At 36.9% G+C, this 17999-nt stretch overlaps 2 protein-coding genes and 1 pseudogene across 3 annotated transcripts; 1 reads left to right on the top strand and 2 right to left on the bottom strand.

Moving 5' to 3' along the window:
- Positions 1–4046: 4046 nt before the first annotated feature.
- On the bottom strand, positions 4047–7533 carry LOC122147140 (DNA polymerase eta-like). Its single transcript, XM_042768289.1, has 3 exons — positions 7419–7533; positions 5538–5679; positions 4047–4706 (listed from the first exon to the last, which is right to left on the bottom strand). Exons 1-3 carry the CDS (start codon positions 7531–7533, stop codon positions 4505–4507), a joined length of 459 nt encoding a protein of 152 aa, XP_042624223.1. The 3' UTR covers positions 4047–4504.
- A 3981-nt stretch (positions 7534–11514) lies between these two features.
- On the top strand, positions 11515–13304 carry LOC109091363 (annotated as a pseudogene).
- Positions 13230–14706, bottom strand: LOC109091364 (transmembrane protein 14A-like). Of its 2 annotated transcripts, none has more exons than XM_019105126.2 (5): positions 14565–14706; positions 14394–14483; positions 14006–14107; positions 13832–13919; positions 13230–13370 (listed from the first exon to the last, which is right to left on the bottom strand). In XM_019105126.2, exons 2-5 carry the CDS (start codon positions 14467–14469, stop codon positions 13337–13339), a joined length of 300 nt encoding a protein of 99 aa, XP_018960671.1. In that variant the 5' UTR covers positions 14470–14483; positions 14565–14706; the 3' UTR covers positions 13230–13336. The 2 variants fall into 2 exon arrangements, with proteins under 2 accessions (XP_018960671.1, XP_018960673.1); XM_019105128.2 differs by having other exon boundaries at positions 14394–14475; positions 14565–14671.
- Between the last annotated feature and the right edge of the window lie 3293 nt (positions 14707–17999).

Here is a 17999-nt window from a genome sequence, read left to right as displayed (position 1 = left end):
ACCGGATGTATTGTTTACACTTATGAGCACATGTTAATGGTTTCCAGACAGCAGGTGACGAGTGTTTTTGGCAGGGCATGGTGATGGTCAGCCCCAGAGATGAACCCCACTATCTGCGTGGCGCTTTGGAAGGCTGAATCGTTTTACCTTCCATGCCCAACCTTTCCACAACGGGTTCCAGGTGACGGGCACGTGGGCAACATTAGACCAGACGGCCACTGGGGCCGCAGGGAAAGGTGAGTCTTCCTCCATATTCTGAACTGAACGATGGCTAGATAAACGGCTGACTAGCTAACATTGTGTGATTTTCTGACAGTCTTTCTGTTTGATGGAAAAGTCTCTGTCTGCTGCTTTGTCTTTTCCATTTTTATTTACTTGTCTTCCCTTACAGATGACAGTATCTTCTTTCAGACAAGCTGTGGTCTCATATCAATGAATAGTCCAGCTATTAAGATTAGCTAGCTTCCAATGGACCTGAAAGGCAGATTATGCACTTAGATGGTCAAACATAAATATAGTAATGTTTATGTTTGAAGGGAACATAAACAGTTGAGAGAAATTTGGATATGTCAGTCCAGGTGACACCCAAACTCCTTTGAATATTTTTATGCATTTTCCTGTTGTAAATTGATATTATCTATTTACTTGTCTACCTACAGATGAACAATATAACTTCAGACAAGCTGTGGTCTCATCAATGATTGTCAGCTATTAAGATACAGTTCAGATTGACTGAAAGCAGATAATGCACTTAGATGGTCAACAGGCCAATATAGTAATGTTAGTTGAGAACATAACATTGAGAAATTGTAATTTCGTCTGACACCAACTCTTGATTTTTATCATTTCTGTTGTATTATATGTATGCAGTGTTGCTCTAACACAATATAGACTCGCCTTCCGATACTGATTTGTCAAGATTTAAAAATCTGATATAATAAAAGATAAACAACAGAATGACGCAGCAGGCCACCGTATTTCATACAAAATAATACAGTTAATTTCTGAAGACTGTTTTGACTTATGATTGCTTTTTAGTTGCTGAGTGTTGCAGTGATGCAGACGGTCTACGTGCTTTATCATGATAACACACAGCGTTACCAATCAGATCAGAGCTGACTACCGTTTATAACAAACCTTATGTTAATTTACATTGCATATTATTTTTGTTTTTTTTTTTCTTGTTAGTATGTGTAATCTACCTGAAAACAACAACAAAATCAAACGGACTGTTTGCAGTTTCAGAAGACAAAAACATTTATTTGAACCAAAAAAAAAAGGGAAAAAGAGGGATTATATAGAATGTCAGAGAGAATTCTGGATGTTTTAGTTACTTAGATTTGTAATCATTTCTATTCATATGCAATGTTTTGAGTGACGTCTTATTTTACACCAAATGTCACTTTTCTGGCTTCACATGCTAGATGTTTGTTTTTTTTCTTTTAGATATTTTTAAATATTTTAGCCTTACTTTGGTGAATTGGAATATTTATGTACAAATTTGTTTGTATATTGTTATGTACATAAATAAAAGTTTATTACGGTTAATATATGACAGTGACTGCATTATTTGAGCTCGTCTCTCATGGATTCAGTGGAAAGGTGAGCTTTCTTCCACCGGTAACCTGACAGATGATGCAAGACGCTGCAATCCAGCCGAACTCCAGCCTGGTTTCTGTTCCCTCACACTGAAGGGAAAGCTGACCGACTCAAACTCAAACCGGACAGCTGATGGTTCACATCTGTATCACAACACACAGTTACAGGAAGTGAAATTCACCTCAACCTCACCTCAGAATTACTGGCTTCCTTGGTAAACATTTCTTTTAAGTAAAATAATTGAATAGCTGTGGGGGGAAATTCTCAATTATAAGCACCCATAGAAATGATGTATAACATATCTCTGAAGTATGTTCCCATTCATGTTTACACACCAGGGTGAACAGATCGACCCTGATCGATCCTCACGTAAACATATCCGTCCAAAAGTGTTTAAGCCTAAAATAAGTTTCAAAGTGGAAAACTAAGATATAAGTGAATAATTGTGTAGGATACTATTTGTCCTGCTCATGTGAACGCGTTTCATTCATCTGTTTCACAGGAATATAAAGATGAGAACAACCTGCAGCATCTTTATACTGTACAGAACTGGTCTAATCATAACACTTAGATCCCACTGGCAAAGTGACAGCAAAGCTAAAGCTCTTGAGTCTGATCTGTAGTTTAACATTTACACAAAGGTCATCAGGACATTTCAGCTGCACGCTGAGAGGTTGCAGTGTTTCAGTGGATTTGTTGGCCTCTAGTGGTGTGAAGTAAATAATGCCAAACCTATTCAGGATGCTGCAAGTGCTGTTTAAAGGAATCGTTCAACCCCCAAAAAATGAACATTTGCTGAAAGTGTCCTCACACTTAGACCAAGATGTAGATGAGTTTGTTTCTTCATCAGGTTTGGGGGAATACAGCATTGCATCACTGTTTCAGCAATGGATCCTCAGCAGTGAATGGGTGCCGTCAGAATGAGAGTACAAACAGCTGATAAAAACAGCACAATAATCCACAAGTAATCCACAGCACTCCAGTCCATCAGTTACTGTCTTGTGAAGCCACAAGTTGCATGTTTGTAATAAACACATCCATCATCGAGATGTTTCTGACTTTAAACCATTGCTAAAATCCAAGTCCATAATTCATAATAACTCTTCCTCCAGTGAAAAAGTCCATCTCCTGTTGTCTCACATCAAAATCACCCGAGATATTTGTTGAGAGCTGTTTTGGCTTGTGAACAGTGCTTGATCTGTGCAGATTTCTCTCTTGATTCAGACCAGAGGTCTTATCTGCAGGATTTTAAAAAACAAATTTAAGTACAAATAAAATTAATAGCATGTGGGCGGGGTAGAGTCATGTTTATGGTAATATATAAACTGTACAATGACCGTAAAAAGCATGATTGACAGTTCAGAAACAGGTTATATATTAATTGAAACAATTATCAATGGTTATATTATTTAAATAGCCTAACATATATCTTAGTGTCTTAATTGTTTAGATTTTTATAATGCATTAGTTTCCTATCGATCTACCAGTTCACATTTACATCTGTTGTGTAAAAACATCTGTTGGTTTTCCTGTTGGCTCATATTTATTCAATGAAATAATAGCCTTTAAGCTATACCGCAAACACAAAATCTTTCCATCCCTCTTGAAATCATAATTTAGACTTTCTTGTACCATTTAAAACTTTTTAAGGACCCGCATGGTATTTCAAAACATTTTCATCAGCTGTGTGGACTCTCATTCTGACGGCACCCATTAACTGCAAGCCATAACAAGAGCAAACCTAGCAACCACCCGAAACACCTTAGAAACTGCATGAGCACATATTTCATAATATCACTGTATTTCTAACATTAAAACGTCACACAGGAAGGATATTTCTCATGGCATGGCTTCTTAATTATTTCAAAATGTTGAGATTCAGTTAAAATGATAGTAAAGGTTTCCACACAAAAACATCTGCTAAACAAATTTATCCAAACGTCACGATTACAGGAGACTATAAAAATGATAAAGTACACACTGGTGCGCTTGCAAATATCTACAGCACTGTGTGTTATGTTTTCTACGTGTATTTATGCTTTGATTTGAAAGAAAACAGCGTATCCTTGTGGCGTGGCTGATAGAAGAGCGTACGCTGCCTGCGTTCAGCTCAGATTCGCCAAAATGGCGTTATGCTGACTTGGAAAGACACAGAGGAGAGGAATTGTTGAATAAAGTCTTTATTTTTGATGTCTTCGTGTACAAAAAGCATTCTCGTCGCTTCACAATGTTACGGTTGAATCACTGATGGCAGATGGAGTATTCTGACGATGCTTTTCATACTTTCCTGGACCTTGACACTGTTATTTATTTGGCAGTCTATGGGACAGTCTCAAGCCTACCGGTTTTTTATCCCAAAAAATCTTAAATTGTGTTCCGAAGGACGAACAAAGCTTTTACAGGTTTGGAACGACATGTGAGTAAGAGATTAATGACAACATTTCATTTTGGGGTGGAGTATTCCCTTTAAGAGGGAAGAAATGTATTTTGAACATATTACGTAGAACAACGTATTTATTTAAAGTAAACAGTAAAAAAATTGAAAAAGGCACAAATATTCCTCATATAAAAAAGCTGGTCAACTGAAAGTGCTGGATGGGCCCGGCGCTGGGAGGATAAGAATGACTTCTGCAAGTCCAGAGCGAAATGATAGTCCATATGTTCAGGCATTTCCCAGACCAGCACCTTCAGTCCAACAGCGCTCACACACACTCACATCCTCACGGGACGCACCAGACGAGAGACCCCGGCTCCGCTGGCCGTCTCAGATCGAGCCGAATCGCTCCGGTCCCCAGTCAGTCCTGAGCTGCTGTCTGCCAGGCTGAAGCTTCTTTGGTGCCAGTGGCTTTCTGAGGAAGACTGGATGACACATGCTCATCTTTACTACCTTCCTCCACTTGCTGTTTTATCTTCTCAGCAGCTTTCTCAAACAGAGACTGGATGGAGGGCTCTTGGGGCTCAGCTGTGTTTTGGGGGTTTGTGTAGAGGCTAGACGTGATTGTGTTGAAGGCGCGTCACTGGACAGGAAGTCTGCTATTCCTCTGGATGAGGATGAGGGAACATCGCTGAACTTACTGGCTGACAGAAGACCAGTCAAAGCAGGAGACCTAACAGAGAAACATTATCAAGTCTTACAGAAATAACTCACTCGACTAGGGCCGGGCAATAAAACAATGTGAAATCTGTGTCTCTGTGTAAATGAATAGTGCGGTTTCGTCAGCTACAGAAACTCAAACACACACATCTCTCACAGTCTTCAATATATGACACATGAACACATGAACTTCATCTCCAGAGCTGCTCTGAGAGTCACTTCACAAGCTTTACTTACAGTTTACTTTGAGAAAAACTATCAAATACACACTGAAACCGAAAGACCTTCACAACGGCCGTCAAAATAAGAGTCCAGTTTAACTTGAAGAAATTAGGACAGAAATATATTAAAATACTGTATAGCCTACTAAAATGTAATTCTCAAGTAGTAGTAATAACAATTATTATACTTATAAGAATATCAGACAACCACTTTCATATTGAATTTATTAGACTGAGGCTGTCGTAAGCTGACAAATGCGGCTGTGCCAAGTCTAATCTAAACTCTTTTGGCTATTTAAAAAAAAGGGGTGGAGCCCTGTCTTACTGTTTCAGTTCAAATTCTATCAACACATTGAATAACGCGGTGCATTTCAAGGCACTTCAGTGGATATTTACATCTGTGAAATATTAACTTCCAATCTCAGAGGGACTTCAAGTAAATGTTTTTGGTTCAAGTAGTTCAGCTGACAAATCTTCAACAAGCATCTGAACATAATTAAGTGTCCATGTGTCCCAGTAATATCTTTTAATAATAAAAAGAGATTTTAATAGCATTACAATGACCATATTATTTGGATCTGGATCAGACATGGACTGCGGTGTCTGTTTGCACTGGTACTCACCACGCCTCCTGGTGGCTTCCGGCGGTGTTGAGGCTCTTGATGATGGCCAGGCTGTCTGATGTCATCTTCACAGCGTCGTATCGAACAAGAGCACAGCAGCGAGAGAAACTCCCACCGTCAGCTGTTTGGCCACCCGCCCGTTCTGTAGACCAAACAACACAGAAGCATCACATATGAAGAGTAGAATGCATCGCATCGTGCGGTATTAGTCTGGTCAACGATTCACTGGATGAAGCACTTCACCAAATCAGACTGAAGTGTCTGAAACAGTTTGCGGCTTGAGCAGCACAGATCTACAAATTACTCAATCAAAACTCACATTCAGATGCCTAACCGTTACTCCCACATGAATTGAGCCAAAAAAGGCGATATCTGATCTGATCTGTATATATAGTACAGGTCAAAAAGTTTTGGAAACATTACTATTTTTAATGTTTTTGAAAGAAGTCTCTTCTGCTCATCAAGCCTGCATTTATTTGATCAAAAATACAGAAAAAAACAGTAATATTGTGATATATTATTACAACTTAAAATAATAGTTTTCTATGTGAATATACTTAAAAAAAAATAATTTATTCCTGTGATGCAAAGCTGAATTTTCAGCATCATTACTCCAGTCTTCAGTGTCACATGTAACATCCAGTCTATCACATGATCATTTAGAAATCATTCTAATATTCTGATTTATTATGAGTGTTGTAAACAGTTCTGCTGTCTAATATATTGATGAATAAAAGGTTAAAAAGACTGCATTTATTCAAAATAAAAAAAAAATTCTAATAATATATATTCTAATAATATATTTTCTTTTACTATCACTTTTTATCAATTTAACACATCCTTGCTGAATAAAAGTATTGATTTTATTTAAAAAAAAGAAAGAAAAAAAATTCCTGACCCCAAATTACTGACCAGCAGTGTATATTGTTATTACAAAATATTTATATTTTAAAAAACATACCTTTTCCTTTTTTTTTTTTTTCTACTTTTTATTCATCGAAGTATCCTAAAAAAAGTATCACATGTTCTGAAAAAATATTAAGCAGCAGAACTTGTTTCCAACTTTTATAATGAATCATCATATTAGAATGATTTCTAAAGGATCATGTGATAATGATCCTAAAAAATCAGCTTTGCATCACAGAAATAAATGATAATTTAAAAGTATAATACATTTAAAAACAATTATTTTAAATTGTAATAATATATCACAATATTACATTTTTTTCTGTATTTTTGATCAAATAAATGCAGGCTTGATGAGCAGAAGAAACTTCTTTCAAAAACATAAAAAAATAGTAATGTTTCCAAACTTTTGACCTGTACTGTATATCTATATCTATATCTATATATATATATATATATATATATATATATATATATATATATATATATATTATTATAACACTAAAAATTACTAAAACACATTCATTGTTTGACAGCACTAATATATACATACTACACTGAAGAGATAGTTTTTTTGCATAGATTAAAGCTTGATCTGTCTCAGATCTGTTTTAATTATTGTAACACTAAAATGTGCTAATGTTGTGAAAAAAGTAATTTATTTAAAATAAAATGTCTTATCACTTACCATTTTGTTCTTTATTCTTGTGACTGAAAATAAATGTTAGGCAGAATGATGCATCAGTAAGTTACTTTTTCATACAGTTAATTAAATGGTGAATGATAATGTCTTTCTGTCGGTCATCTCATTCCGTGTGGCAAATATATTTATTTGTATTGTTTAAAAAAAAAAAGTATAATAATTGCAGTTGTACAATATATATATATATTTCAAAAGCTCTGAATGAGTCTCAGTCAATCAGAACTCTTTATTTGTTTTATAAAACAGCATTACTTCAGCGATAATGGACTCACCATATCTCTGTTTGTGTTCAGTCTTTCCTGTAACTCGAGGGCCAGCTGATGAAGCCAGTGCTGCACCTGCACGAGAGAGTGAGTTACACCAGCGCACAAGCATCTGGAGACGCATCCGTGTTGACCCCAGTCTCAGTTCCCCATCTGTGTAGAGTCTCAAACTGTACCTGCTGACTCAAACTGTACCTGCTGACTCAAAAACTGTACCTGCTGACTCAAACTGTACCTGCTGACTCAAAACTGTACCTGCTGACTCAAACTGTACCTGCTGACTCAAACTCGATCCCGAGTCGTACAGCCACGGCCTGAGGAACAAAGATGAGATGAGCAACCTTACCAGAGTGTAAACTGGAAAAAAGATATTAAACTACAGAATTTCTGTGACTTTTTAAGGACTGTATTGATTTCTATGAATTTTTTAGGACATCTCTTCCAGTGGCAGGTTTTTCTGAATGCCGATTCTCACCCAGTCTTCTCTCTGAAGTGCTGCTCCAGCTGGATCTTGCTGAACTGAGTGAGATCTCCGATGTTTTCCACCTCCAGAGTCTCCATGACGGACTTCACTGCTTCCCTCCCAGATTACGACTGAAGAGCAACCACACAAGCATTTACAGCCCATCTACGAGAATTATAATATCATAGAACAGGTGATCTACTTACATTTTCCTGATGGGAAGGGAGCTGAAGAGTTGCCCCAGTGGCAAAACGGTTTGGCGATCGGGCTTGTTTAAACCACATGCTAGTTTGGCTAACACCCATGAAAATATACAGTTTTGATCACCAAGTGTTGAAGATGCTTTCCTCTCATTCATGTGAAGATTTGATTCATGTTGCATTGTGGGATGCATCTGGACACACTAGTCTTGTGTGTTTCTAAACGCCGTTTCAGTGATTGTCACATTTATCTCAGAAAAGACATTCTATCAAGAAATGAACATTCTAAAAAATAATCACTCCAAAGGGGAGCGTTTTGATAAACGTGTGCACTATATTACAGTTATTTTAACCAGTTTAATGCATCTTTGAATAAATCTCTAGTGAAAAGAAGTTATGACAGTCAGCATTTAAATCCTTATATTTCAACATGGATTAGAGCATAATTATATCATAACATACTGTATAAGAACTAGTTTATGTACAATTTACAACTGTTTTCGAGTGCTGATCTAAAAATCAAAAAATTAATTACAATAGGATTTGAACATTTGGACTGAGTTGACACTTGACATTTTGTACCTGATAGATATATATCCATGAACCGATTTAGAATTCAAGTTAACAATCAATTCGTTTCTTACAAACACGCAGGTTTTGTCTTCACAAGACATTAACTGATGGACTGGAGAGCTGTGGATTACTTGTGATGTTTCTATCAGCTGTTTGGCCTCTCATTCTGACGGCACCCATTCACTTATTGAGCGAGCGATGTAATGCTACATTTCTCCCAGTCTGATGAAGAAACAAACTCATCTACATCTTGGATGGCCTGAAGGGGAGCACATTTTCAGCAAATGTTCATTTTTTATTTCTTTAATGAACAGTGATCTGAACACACATATGAAAGACATGGTTAGAGGATTAGTCATCATATCAAAAAACGTCTGTCGTAAGTGGGTTTTTCACAAGTATTAATAAAGATTGCACTTGACACGTGCATTTTAACAGTGTCCCTTTTCCTCATTTTGGACACCCTGTGTTGGGACTTTAGACTGAACAGCATAATAGGATGAAGAATTGCGCACTCTCTGACTAGATCAGGACACAGCTTCCTGGCATCATCTGCCCACATGTTCCTGCTGACCCCATGAGCTCTGGCCTCATAACTCAAAACACATCACTGGGGTTTAACCGGGACACTTCAGGACACTCATATCCTGCTCATTTTTAATAAAGAAAAGGAACCCACTTTTAATCATCATGAACATTTTCTTGACATTTAAGCACACAATTACCAAATGACAGTGCTTTCTGCTGACTCTGAGACTCAAGACAAATGCGTTATGAATAACTGCAATGAAAATTTACCTTGAGGTTGTTAACTGTAATTTGTTTTTAGTGGCATTTTCTTAAGAGTATTTTGGGGTAATGTTAAATTAATAATGGCAGTTCAAGAGAAAACATTGAAAATATATCTCTGTATATATATATTTATTATATATATATATATATATATATATATATATATATATATATTTATTTATTTATTTCGCCTTTCCATTTTAGTGCTCTACAATAAATGTGTGCCTGTAACGCAAAGGCAATGTCATTCTGTAATGTTACATGTCTCCCCCTCCGCCTTTCCATGTCTTGCACATAGAAGACAAACCCATGTCCACCAGCGCGATCACTCCCTCCTTCTCGATATCCATCAGCACATTTATTACTTCAGACCACTTCAGAAAGACACGGCAGTAACGCGACTAACGCCTCACGCGCGCTCTTCTTCTTTCCTCCGAGTTTTAAGTATAATGTAACTTAGGAAATAAACTACTTGAATACTTTGATATAAACCTGTGCCAATTTTTTTCTGATCCTAGTAACATTGGCGAAACACACGCAACACAAACGCGAAAATAAATCACAAAAAGAAGTTTTAATGACGCACTGTTTCTTATGTTTCACTAGCAAGCTAGTGTTAGAGGCATTTTTTGCATTTGTTAATTGTATATAAATAAACAGAAAACAGATAGAATACAAAAAGATTAGAGAAGCTAACGGTGTTTTTTTATTTATTTATTAAGAAAACAAGCTGATAGTAAATGAATAGAGTGCAAGTCTAAAAGGTGCTTTTTTTGCACATAAGTCTGAAGTAGTAAATTTAGGTAAAGGGGTGCAGAGCAGGCAAACATTAATGCCTTGAATTTTATGCGAGCTGCTATTGGTAGCCAGTGCTAATGGATAACCAGAGGTGTGACGTGCAATCTTTTCGGCTCGTTGCTGCCGCGTTCTGGATTAATTGTAAAGGTTTGATAGAAGTGGCTGGAAGACCAAGAGAACATTGCAATAGTCCAGCCTGGACAGAACAAGAGCTTGAACGAGGAGTTGTGAAGCATGCTCCGAAAAAAAGAGAACCATTACAGTGAATGGATTACAATATATTTATTGTGCTGTAACATAAAGACACAAAAGAAAGGCAGACTGCCACATGCAGTGCCTCATTTGGATGTGTTTGAAGTCTTGGAGCTCGACTTCCCTACGTTTCTCCTACAAATGGGCCTTGAGCTTGTTTGGAGGTTCTAGCAGGGGAGCGCAGCTACTTCTATACCAACGATCGGTCCGCCGGGGATCTCGTCCTCTTCCACCGAGCGCGGAGCTTCGGGAGGGCCAACGACTAGGGACACACATGGACCGGTGAGGGAGGAAGGGGCCACCCGCCTAGCCAGCCAGATCAGCCGAATCAACCCTAGCGATCAATGGGGTGACAGATGTCGCAGCCAGATCGCCCTCACATCCGAACTACAAGCGCGTTCACGCGACATATATACCTCAGAGGCGGCCGTTGTTTCTCTTCGACGGTGACCTCACATTAAGTTACCTCTTTCACATGTTCGCTATACTTACACGATCAAATATAGATGTATGAAACACGACACGAATACAAACTGTGTATTTATTCGCTCATTATACTCTTTTGAAACCAAAACAGTTGGTATTTCCCACAATGCTTTGCTGCCTACCATTGGCGGACGCAAACTGAAAGTCGCTGTCACAAAGTGGACCAAGATTATTTAGTTTCTGTTAAGTTTATATATTAAAATATATACAAGACATTGTGCAAATATATATATACAAGTGATATTTTTGTAAAGTTACGACTGTATGTTGACTAGTCAGAGTATTGACGCTTGGAGCATTAAGCAATAAAACGGCGATTGCGATACACGTATTTCATACCAGACGGCAATAATCATGACTAAATTAGTCTATTATGACTGCACCGCTGAACGTTTTACGGTTCTACTGCTTGTTTCTCAGTTCATACACTCAGCAGCAGCATACACTTATCTGAAAAGCTTGAGCTGCTTAAAAATGGTCCATGAAACTGTGTAATTATGTATTCGTTAATACATCGAGTGGCGAATACTGAGATCAGCACTGTGTCTTATCTTTTTTTCTGTCAAGGTTTCTTGTAGATTAGTGTGGCACTGTCCTTGGACTTTAGCACCACCCACGAGTTACGCAACATCTTCAGCGTTAAACTCCCTGCTGCACACTTTGTCTTTTGCAGCAAAACAGGGTTTGAAGAGTCGCTTTATTTCGTAAAAATGTCTGACAAAGTTGTGTTGCATTACTTCAATGGAAGAGGAAAGATGGAGTCGATCCGATAAGCTGCTGGCTGCAGCTGGAGTCCAGGTTTGTTGCGTGGAATCTGGAGAGGTTTTCCACGTCGACGCAATTAAATGGAATTTACGCTACATATACATTTAATAAAACCAGTTGCAAACAGTATGCATGACAAAGAAAGATGCATAGATAGATACTTTAGGAATCGAATGTGTACATTTTCGAGATAATGTTTTGACTCATCGTGGAATGTGTTTTTTCCCGCCACAGTTCGAGGAAGTGTTTTTGACCAAAAGGGAGCAGTATGAAAAACTGCTCAGTGGTATGTTACCTGATCCGTAAATTCCTCATCTCTTCTTGATTTATGACCGTGTATAATAATGCAGATTCGTGTGTTTAATGTAGATGGAGCCCTGATGTTTCAGCAGGTGCCTTTGGTGGAAATAGACGGGATGCAGCTCGTGCAGTCAAAGGCCATCTTGAATTACATTGCTGGAAAATACAATCTATATGGAAAAGACCTTAAAGAACGGGCTATGTACGTGTCAACTTCGTTTATGAAAAGTGTCTTGTAATTGATATGATTCCAAGTTGCCTTATCTTCCACCACACCCAAGCAATTATCACTGAATGCATGTGTTTTTGTCCTGAAGATCGACATGTATTCAGAGGGTGCCAGCGATCTAATGGATTTGATTATGATGTATCCTTTCAAACCAGCTGAACACAAACAGACACACCTCAGTACTATAGAGCAAAAGGCCAAAGATCGCTTTCTTCCTAAAATTTAAAAACAACTTACAACCTATTTACTTCTATTTATCCCACTTTGAAGCATAATTATCCACACTGGAGACATGAAACTATGGTTTGTTTCTGTTTTTTAGGGTCTTGCAGACTCTCATTTCCTGGTGGGAAACCAGCTGAGCCGAGCCGACGTTCACCTTCTTGAAGTCACTCTGATGTTGCAGGAGTTGCTCCCTACCATACTTTCAACCTTTCCCAAAATCCAGGTGCTTCTGTTTCAGTTTCCCACACAGACACCCAACCCCAAAAATACATTTTTTTCAATATTTTGATGTTTTCGAGTTGCAGTACATTACAAGAACATTGAAAAACAGCCAGAATTATGTCAAGTTTCACTGGCCATATAAAAATTCAAAAAAACACTACTGTCATCTAAAATAGCGGTACAGCAAACACTTTGCATGTATCTGTAATTTATCTGATACAAAAGACTGCCCTTCTTCAAGTACTATGGTTATGAATTTTGTATAACCTTTCATTTGTTTTGCAGGCGTTTCAAGAGAAAATGAAGGCCTTACCAACAATCAGCAAGTTTCTCCAGCCTGGCAGCGCAAGAAAGCCTCCACCCGATGAGGCGTATGTGAAAACAGTGATGGCGGTGTTGAGCCACCTTTTTAAGTAGGAGGCCCACGGGAAAAACCATGGATTCAAAACCATTAGATGATGTCAATCACTAATTCATTAGCAGGCTTGCTTTGTGTTACAAGATTAACGCTGAGACTCTGTAACGAACAGATTTATTTGGAATGTTCAAGATACAGTTGGGTGATTAAAACGTGTGAAATGAACAAAGTAGATGTTGTGAGAAGTGGTCTGTCCATGAACACTTAGTAGATCAAAATCCGCAAAACCATCAGGAGGCTGAAAACAGAAGACCATTTACACCAAACCATCAAAATAAACACGAGTGCTTTGACATACAGCTCATCATGCCACATCTGCGCCTGTCAAGAACTTAACATGCATTTGCTTTAGTAACAACGTTGATCTGTTGGAGCATATCAGTAAAATAATTCAACATCATTCTGCCTAGTGTTCATTTTCACACAGTGTGTGAAAACATGACTTAAAGGGATACTGTAAGTCAGCCTAATATGCTATGATGTTTGTCTGATTTTATGAAGAAATCACTCCTTTTGAACTCTTCAGAGCAAATGCAGTAATATTGATCATCATCAGTGCTGCAAAACACTGACATATAATTTTAGCTCCATCAGCACATACCTTCATTCTTCTTAACACAAGAATTGATATATATATTTTTTTCGACTGTGATTGTATGAACACCAGACATTTCCATTACGCAAACTTCAGAGTTTTACCTGAGTCCTGCCGTGATTCCTGCAGGCATTAATTTTCCAGATTTCCTGAATCTCATTCCCATCACAAGTGTCAGTACACCGGCGGCGGCTAGTGCAGAAACAGTCATGAAAAAAGAGTAAGTTCAAAGCGTATTTCTGATTGGTCGACATCAGTGATTTTATTTTCATACTTACTTAGAAAGGTCCAGTAATCATGTGGATCATTTGATATTTTATATGCTCCATATGCAGACACACTTCCAAAGAAGAGTCCGGCAATTAAAGACACCACACTTCCTGCAGAAGTCAGTAATTAAATTCAATATCTCCAGCAATCCATTACAATCAAGTACAGTGATGCTATGGGATGGATACAGACCGCAGACTAAGTACACCTGAGCGTTTAAAAGAATATTATAGTTTTGCAATTATATTGCCATGGTATCAGGTTCAGAAATAAAGTAACATAAAAATAATCTTCTATCAGCTACACAATACACATATAAAAAATGCATGAAAACAAGATCAGAGTTCAGAAGTACCCCACCTCCTATACGAAACCAAGATCAGAGTTCAGAAGTACCTCTTCTTTTATAGCCCATAAAGCCGCCCAGCGCGAGAGCTGCAGCGTAGGCGAAGCCCCACCAGTCCACTGCCATTCTGTGCTGCAGACCTGAGGGAACAATAACAGACACATACTACAACCAGAAGAACACATCACCACACGATACCACAGGCCGAACAATACCATTACCAAATCTCGAGAGTGAACCGAAATAGCTGGAAATGAGCTGTAGGGTAGCTGAACTTATCTATACTGAAGTTCAGCGCAAGGAAATGACGTCATGATGACGCGAGAACAAGGAAGTGAAGTTAGCCCGAATTCAGAATCACGACGAGATCTTTCAGATCTTTCCATTTATTCCGTTTTACAATTTAATTTACTGAGAAAAAACGACAAAAAAACCCCGCGTGGTTTCAAAAAGGCGAGACTTTTCTTTATGAATGAACATGCTCAGGATATTTCTACCTTATTTTATTTTTTTGAGTAGTAAAGCATATGCCTTATATACTGTAATCTACCTTATTTTATTTTTTTATTTTTTTTGTGCGTCATAGTTGCGACCCTTGATCAGTGTTTTTTTGTGCGTCATAGTTGCGACCCTTGATCAGTGGTGGTCAGTAACGGAGTAGCTTTACTTTGTTACTGTACTTAAGTACATTTTTCAAGTATCTGTACTTTACTGGAGTAGTTTTATTTTGAGTAACTTTTACTTTTACTTCACTACATTTCAAAGAATAAGATTGTACTTTTTATTGTTCTACTTCCCTACATTTCATAAAACATATCGTTACTCCTTATAATAGATTATATCACATGCTCTGACACGCAGAAGCGGTTTCTGATTCAAGAACGAACTGATTCTTTTCAATGAACTTTTTAAAACGATTCATTCACGAATTAGAATGATCTGATTGCAGCTGTTCTAGAGTCAACAACTCACTGATTCAAATGAACCGTTTAGTGCGAGTCTCTAGTGAACTCAATTCACAACCGGGAGATCTTGTGAGCGCGCGCGACTGATACTGCTAAAAGTAAGTTACTGATGTCGAATTTTAGTATTGATTATTGTAACTGAAAATCATATTTAGGTCAAAATTGTCAGTTGTTTGTGAACTAAATCTGCTGTAAAGGGTGATTTATTTAAGCCCACTGAAATGCTTGAATGCAAACACATGAGATCTGTGCCTCTTAGGTAAAAAAAAACAAAACAAAACATTAAAATAACACAGATTAAATAAAATAACTAATGCACGTTCAAATTCCCGCTGCCATAACATTAACAGTTCTAATAAATGCTACGCATTTATCCCTATGTGACGTCTGTTTTTATATTGTTATCAACAGTATAAACGTTTATATTGTTTAAATTAACCACCCAAGAAGACAGATATGAATGTTTATTCATAACCATACTGGAAATAAGTAAATATTGGTAGCTGATGCTAACTGTCTAGCTAACAAGCTTGCTTGCTAAGTTGAGGTAATTTTTAAAAATAAAGTCCAAATATTTTTATTCAACCACCTAGATATATTATATCTGGGGGAAAAAGAAAGGATGTGATGTTCAGAACATGGTAACTACAGTAATTATCAAAGTGGAAAGTGATGCCCTCTGGGGGCTTTTGGCCAGGAGTGTTTAGACCACAGACAAGGTTTGAGAAGGAAAAAATAATTATGAAAATATACTTATTTTTTCCTTAAAATGTTCTTCCTAACTTCAGGCCTTATTCTCATGTCATATATAACTGTGATGTTCTGCAAAACAACAAACTTTAAAACACTTTTTTTCTTACTGGTGAAAATCGGATGGTCAAATGTGATCCTGGAGCAAAAAAAAAAAACAGTCTTAAATCGCTGGGGTATAATTTCAGCAAAAGCCAAAAATATATGTGTCAAAATGATCAATTTTTATTTTATGGCAAAAATCATTAGGATATTTAGTAATGATCATGTTCCATGAAGATATTTTGTAAATTTCCTACCGTAAATATATCAAAACTTCATTTTTGATTAGTAATATGCATTGCTAAGAACTTCATTTGAACAACTTTAAAGGTGATTTTCTCAATGTTTTGATTTTTTTTTGCACCCTCAGATTCCAGATTTTCAAATAGTTGTATCTCAGCCAAATATCATCCTTTCCTAACAGCTTATTTATTCAGCTTTGGATGATGCATATATCTCAATTTTGAAAAATTGACCCTTATGAGTGGTTTTGTGGTCCAGGGTCACAAATCTGTTTTCTCTCAGGTACATCACAGTGTAAGCTTCACAGTGAACATTACTACATCATTCTTGTCAGCGTAGTCCATATCAACAACAAAAATATATCTTGACTCCATGTAGTGGTTATTTTGGGAAAATTCCAGGTATTTTGAGCAGTAGGATTATAAAAAATGTGCTAATATAAAATTAAATTAAGTAGCCTATATAAAATTGCAAAATAAATCTATCAGTACTTTTTTGCTTAAGTACATAAAAAATAGAGTACTTTTGTACTTTAACTCAATTAAAAAAGAAAAACCATTACTTTTACTGGAGTAATATTTTATTATACGTATCTGTACTTTTACTCAAGTACTTGATTTGTGTACTTCGTCCACCACTGCCCTTGATATATTACAGTTTTAAGGTGTGGGAAGTGGTTTTCAGAGACTCTTTCTGCAGGTTACATCATTTCTAACAGTGTAGGTGGCGACAAGTGTCTTCAGTCATTGATTTATTCAGGAACAAATCGCCAATGAAAAATAAGGTGGATAAACCATAAACCTGACCATTCCCAAAGCAAACGATGATAAATAAAAGTAGAGAAGGAAAAAGACTTGAGAAGAAGGAGACAAAGTGATGGAGTGGGTATGGGAAGAGGCCCAGAAATACTGCAATAATGTTCCTATACTATTTTAATTTTATTATGGTTATATGAAGTTATGTGTTATATGTGCAAAATATCCTTTACAAAGTTTCTATAAATCTATTACAAATTCCAACCCCTCGATAATTATCCCAAACAACCATACAAATATTCCAACCTGTTGCTCTTTATGGCCTACAAGCAGATAAATATGCTACTTCTTAGATCCTGTAAACTGAAGACTAAATTTATCAGCTGGAGCCCCTTCGTATTCAGCATTTATCTTTTTAAAATATTATGGAGAAAAAAAAAGAAAAGAAAAAGTAAATACACACCTAAAACTAGTATAAGAGCTAATAAGACCATTTAAATAAATAAATAAATGTCACCATAAAAAAAGTTCATGAATTTGCTAACATTAGAAAGAAATGACATAATATCAAAGACCAGCAGCTCTGAGGTCAGTTGCATAAACACAGTCACTAAGTCTTTAAGAACTAGTTTGATTAACTAGCAGTTAGCCAAGTTACTTTTAAAAGTTATGACCAGTCATTAAAAAAAAAAAAAACCTTTTACAAAGCTGGACACACTGTAAAAATTCAACTGAAAAACATTTGATAAAACCAGCATGAATGTTGATATTGATTATCCGTTTACTTTCACGACATCTTTTTAGACTTGAGGCTTTAAAGTTTTGGTTGAGGAGAATTCACACAACCATAACAAAATGATGAAGCCACATTATAATGGAGTCGGCGTGAAATGCACGTTTA

Source organism: Cyprinus carpio, chromosome A13 (genome assembly GCF_018340385.1).
Source record: "Cyprinus carpio isolate SPL01 chromosome A13, ASM1834038v1, whole genome shotgun sequence".
Classification (NCBI taxonomy): Eukaryota; Metazoa; Chordata; class Actinopteri; order Cypriniformes; family Cyprinidae; genus Cyprinus; species Cyprinus carpio.
Note: the sequence above shows the minus strand (reverse complement) of the source record. Positions and strands in the feature narration are given on the sequence as shown.

What these genes read in the sequence shown, in the direction of transcription:
- LOC122147140 (XM_042768289.1), bottom strand. Translation starts at nt 7,533, where the DNA reads ATGCGTCTCCAGATGCTTGTGCGCTGGTGTAACTCACTCTCTCGTGCA. An exon ending in TGAACACAAACAGAGATATG is followed by an intron (nt 5,680 to 7,418) that starts GTGAGTCCATTA and finishes TTTGGTCTACAG; the next exon opens with AACGGGCGGGTGGCCAAACA. An exon ending in GGAAGCCACCAGGAGGCGTG is followed by an intron (nt 4,707 to 5,537) that starts GTGAGTACCAGT and finishes TTTCTCTGTTAG; the next exon opens with GTCTCCTGCTTTGACTGGTC.
- LOC109091364 (XM_019105126.2), bottom strand. Translation starts at nt 14,469, where the DNA reads ATGGCAGTGGACTGGTGGGGCTTCGCCTACGCTGCAGCTCTCGCGCTG. An exon ending in TGATTACTGGACCTTTCTAA is followed by an intron (nt 13,920 to 14,005) that starts GTAAGTATGAAA and finishes TTTCTGCACTAG; the next exon opens with CCGCCGCCGGTGTACTGACA. An exon ending in GGAATCACGGCAGGACTCAG is followed by an intron (nt 13,371 to 13,831) that starts GTAAAACTCTGA and finishes TTCTGTTTTCAG; the next exon opens with CCTCCTGATGGTTTTGCGGA.